This window comes from Charadrius vociferus, unplaced genomic scaffold (genome assembly GCF_000708025.1).
Source record: "Charadrius vociferus isolate BGI_N301 unplaced genomic scaffold, ASM70802v2 scaffold214, whole genome shotgun sequence".
In the NCBI taxonomy this organism is placed as follows: domain Eukaryota; kingdom Metazoa; phylum Chordata; class Aves; order Charadriiformes; family Charadriidae; genus Charadrius; species Charadrius vociferus.
In genome coordinates this window covers 1,360,984-1,365,114 of record NW_009647955.1, presented here as the reverse complement: position 1 = coordinate 1,365,114, position 4,131 = coordinate 1,360,984, and the positions used below count along the sequence as shown (strand labels likewise).

Genomic DNA, 4,131 nt, shown 5'->3' with positions numbered 1-4,131 from the left:
CCCCCCGAGCCGGCGGGGCAAGACCAACTATGGCTTTGTGGATGAGGGCGAGAGGGGACCAGCAGTGGAGGACAACCTCTTCCTGCCCCCCAAGGAGATCAAGCAGCCCAGCCTGACGCAGACCACCGAGCTCTTTGAGGAGCTGCAGCAGGAGTGCATGAAGAGGCTAAACGTTCCCCTGGGACCAGCCACCCCTGCCGACGACAAACCCCAAATCCCGCCCCGCATCCCCATCCCACCCCGGCCCCTACGCCGCAACGAGCCTGGGCGCTGGTCGGGGGAGCTTTCCCCAGCTTCAGGGGGTGAAGAAGACCGGCCGCCTCAGATTCCCCCCCGGGACCCGCTGTCGCAGCCCACCTCCCGGACGCCCAGCCCCATGGCCCCACAGGTGGGCTCCCCCCAGCAACGTGCTGCCCTCTGCTCCTGCCTCTCCACCTCGCCGGGGAAGCCCATGCCCACCACGCAGAGCTTCGCCCTTGACCCCAAGTATGCCACCCCCAAGGTCATCCAGGCACAGGGCAAGGACTGTTCCAAGGGACCCTGCATCCTGCCCATCGTCAAGGATGGGCAGAAGGTCAGCAGCACCCATTACTACCTGCTGCCCGAGCGCCCTGCTTACCTGGACAAGTATGAGAAGTTCTTCAAGGAGGCCAAAAGCCCTGAGGAGGTGCCAGCATCCCGCCTGGTCACCACAGCCACCGTCCGTCCCATGGTGCAGCAGCCGCCGCCAGACTGCAAGGCCAACTTCTCCTCCAACAATAGCAACCCTGGGCCCAAGTGCCTGGTGAAAGCTTCCTGCAGCCTCCAGAAGATTGTCTACGATGGGCCGGATGGCTGCCGCCCTGCCGACAAGATCCGGCTGGTAAGCACCATCTTCGGTGTCTGTAAGCAAGAGGGGACACGGTGGCCATGGGCTCCCTTGGACAGGAGCCATCCCCACCCTATGCCTCGATTTCCCCAAGTTCAACCCAGGGAGGTTGGCTACAAGAGGTCTCCAGATGTGGTGTGGGACATAAGTGACACCACAACTCCAAAATGGGGATCACAGCCCTTTTAACCCAAATTAGCCCTACTCATGGCCTCAGGGAGGGAGGGGGAAGGAAGGTGGCTGTCACTGCAGTCCTCTTGGACTGGGTCCATGGTGGCCAGGAGTCTGCACCTGCACCCAGGAGAGGCTGAAGATCCCAGGGATGAGGATGGTCCCAGCTCTGGGCTTACAGTACTCCCCGAGGATGGAGCCACGGTCAGGGGCAGCCCCCCTGACCCCCTGCTCCAGCCACGGGCTCCTCACCTGTGGGTGGTGGCAGGTGCTGATCAAAAGCTCCCCCCAGGTGCAGGACACGGTGCATGGCGTGACCACTGAGGAGTGCCAGGCGGCCCTGCAGAACCATGGCTGGAGTGTCCAACGGGCCGTCCAGTACCTGAAGGTACCGCACACCCCTGTCCCTCTGCCCTGGCTTCCATGAGAGTGATGGCACCCCTGTCACCCCCCCTCACCATTCCCTGTCCCCTTGCAGGTGGAGCAGCTCTTCTGCCTGGGGCTGAAGTCCCGTGTTGAATGCCACCGGGTGCTGGAGATGTTCGACTGGAACCTGGCCCAGGCCAGCTCCCACCTCCTTGATCCCTACAGCACCGCCCGCCAGAAGTAGGGGCACAGATGGGTTTTTTTGAGGGGGGTGTCTCCATGTCACGCTGCCAGCTGTCACTCTTGGCCAGCTGGCACCATTGCTCCTCCTGCGCTCATGTCCTCTCCTCTCCTTACAGGCGGTGACAGCGGGGATGGGACGAGCTGCGTCGGATTCGGAGCAGGCGTCTCGCTGCAGGGCCACCCCCTCGGGTCCCACCCCCACCCACGCAACCTGCTGCTGGACTCTGGCCTGAGCCCCCGACTGGGGGAAGGGGACACCCCGAAAGGGAGCCTGCCCAGTGCCCCAGACTTGCCAGGGTGCCTGCGCCCTGGCTTCGGCGATGGGCTCCGTCCCCTGGCCCCTTGTTGAATTGTTTTTGTAAAGAGAAATGTAATTTTAATATATATATATATATTATATATATAAAAAAAATATTCTATGGAGAGGAGGAGGGTGCCTGTGGCTGTCTCCCAGGTTCATCCCTGCCAGCGCACAGGGACAGGTCGTGTCTCTTTCCATGGGTGCCAGTTCCTCCCTGTAGGCAGCCGGGACTCTGACCGGCGGGACCTGGTGCAGGGACGGAGCGCGGGTACTGGGGAGGGGGTGCACGTGTGCTGTGGTGCCCAGCAGGCACTGGGGATCCCCAGGGAGCTGTATGCCATGGGCATGTTCTTGAGACTCCATCCCTGGAGGTGTTCAAGGCCAGTCTGGACGTGGCCTTGGGCAACCTGGTCTAGTGGAAGGTGTCCCTGTCTATGGCAGGGGAGTTGGAACTCGATGATCTTCAAGGTCCTTTCCAACCTAAACCATTCTATGATTCTATGATAAACCCCCCCGGTGTTGGCTCCCAGGGTCTTTTGGGGTGCAAAGGTCTCCGGCGCTGCTGGAGTTGGTCCCATGCTGTCCCATCCCCAAAGCTTGAAGGCCGGCCATGGTTTTGACCCCTGTGAGCAGGCAGTGCTTGCCCACGGCGATGCCCCTGTGCAGGGGAGCCCCACTCGGCTCCCGGCCGCCGCCTGACTCATGCCTGGGCAGGGAGTGGCGGGACCTGCGTCGCGCCCCCACCCACGCGAGGGGCGTTGTGCAACCGGGTGCACCGCGCTGCCGCAGCCAGGTGCCGGTGGGGAGGTAGGGGAGCTGGTCCCCATGGCGTCCCAGGCCAGGTGGCAGTGCTAACTGCCCCCCCCAGGTAGGTGTCGGAGACCCTTAGCTGTGTTCCCTGAGGTGCCACCTTGAAGCAACATCAGAGAGGGGTCTTCGCGCAGGTGGAGGAGGACCTCCGTGCCCAAACCTGCTGGGTCTGTGGGCATTGGTGGTACCCGGTCCCCAGAATGCCCTCTGCTCCAGAGCTGGTGGCTGCAGAGGAGAGACCCTACTACACGTGGTGAGTCGCCTGGCATGAAGGGCTGTCTCAGCATGGCTGTGGGTCCCTCTCTGTGGCAGATGGTACGTGGCCACGCCACCTATGTGCCATGTGCACCCATGGCTCTGCTCATCTCTGGTCCTCTGGCCCTCCCTGAGCTTGGGGACGGGGAGGTGTGCTGGTGCTGCTGCGGGCATGGCCAGGCATAGGTGCTTTGGGTGCTCTGTGCCTCAGTTTCCCCACCTAAGGTGCAGCTGCCATGGCATGGCGGCCAGGTGGGACAGCTGTCAGTAAAGTGAGGAAGGCACACCACCTTCACCAGCTTCTTTCTCCCTCTTAAAATGATCCCGGAGCCAGGTGAGGCCCTGTGAAGAAGCAAACGTGTGTTTGCTGGAGCGGCCCCACTGGGTCCCTTTGCACGGCTGGGTGCTCCTGGCCTCTGTCCCTGGTGGAAGGTGACCTGCAACCCAGGGCAAGGCCCAGCACCACCGCCCAATGCAGGAACAAACCCCCTGCCCCCAGCCGGGCTTGCGTGGGCGTTTGCCGCGATGGCACAGATAACCGCTGCACGCAGGTCCCCGCGGCGGTGCCAGCAGCGGGGCTGGGGCAGGGTTAGCACGCGGGACCCCAAGGCGGCAGCGAGAGGCTGTTCCTTCCTCCTTCCTTCTTGGTGGAGAGCCAACCCCTGCCAGGGGTTATCGGCCAAGCGTGGCGGGGAGCCGGCAGTAAATGGGGGGGCTGGTGGGTGGATGGGGGGTGCAGGGCCCAGGGCTGACCCCCCCCTCCTAGAGGTGCTGGAGACCACTCTCTCTGCCTGCCACCCCAGAGCCTTTGGGCCAGGTGACTTTGCAGCCCATTGGGTGCTCCCCTGGGGACCCCAATCTTGGGGTGTCAACCATAGGGTCACCCTGGGAAGGGCCTTAAAATCTCCCATGGCAAAATGGGTTGTCCCCCAGCATCAGTGGGTCCCCAGGACTGGAACATGACCACCTCTGTGGCAGGCTGTGAGGACACTGAGCTGTCGGTGCCCCGGGCAGGGCACGTGGTGTTCCTGTCCCCCCCCCCACCCGGGGGAGTGCTCACCGGCGGAGCCACCCAGTTGCGTCGCTCCCTTGGGACTGGGAGCGCTGCAGCCCTGTC

At 63.3% G+C, this 4,131-nt stretch overlaps 1 protein-coding gene across 1 annotated transcript in view; it reads left to right on the top strand.

Annotated features, from left to right (window-relative positions):
* Window positions 1-2,071, top strand: part of TNK2 (tyrosine kinase, non-receptor, 2) — a 17,157-nt gene extending 15,086 nt beyond the window's left edge. Inside the window, exons 14-17 of the mRNA XM_009883411.1 lie at window positions 10-862; window positions 1,332-1,427; window positions 1,518-1,645; window positions 1,765-2,071. Coding sequence (XP_009881713.1) covers window positions 10-862; window positions 1,332-1,427; window positions 1,518-1,645; window positions 1,765-1,771 — 1,084 coding nt within the window. The 3' untranslated portion in view covers window positions 1,772-2,071. The remainder of the gene's footprint in view (window positions 1-9; window positions 863-1,331; window positions 1,428-1,517; window positions 1,646-1,764) is intronic.
* Window positions 2,072-4,131: the final 2,060 nt, after the last annotated feature.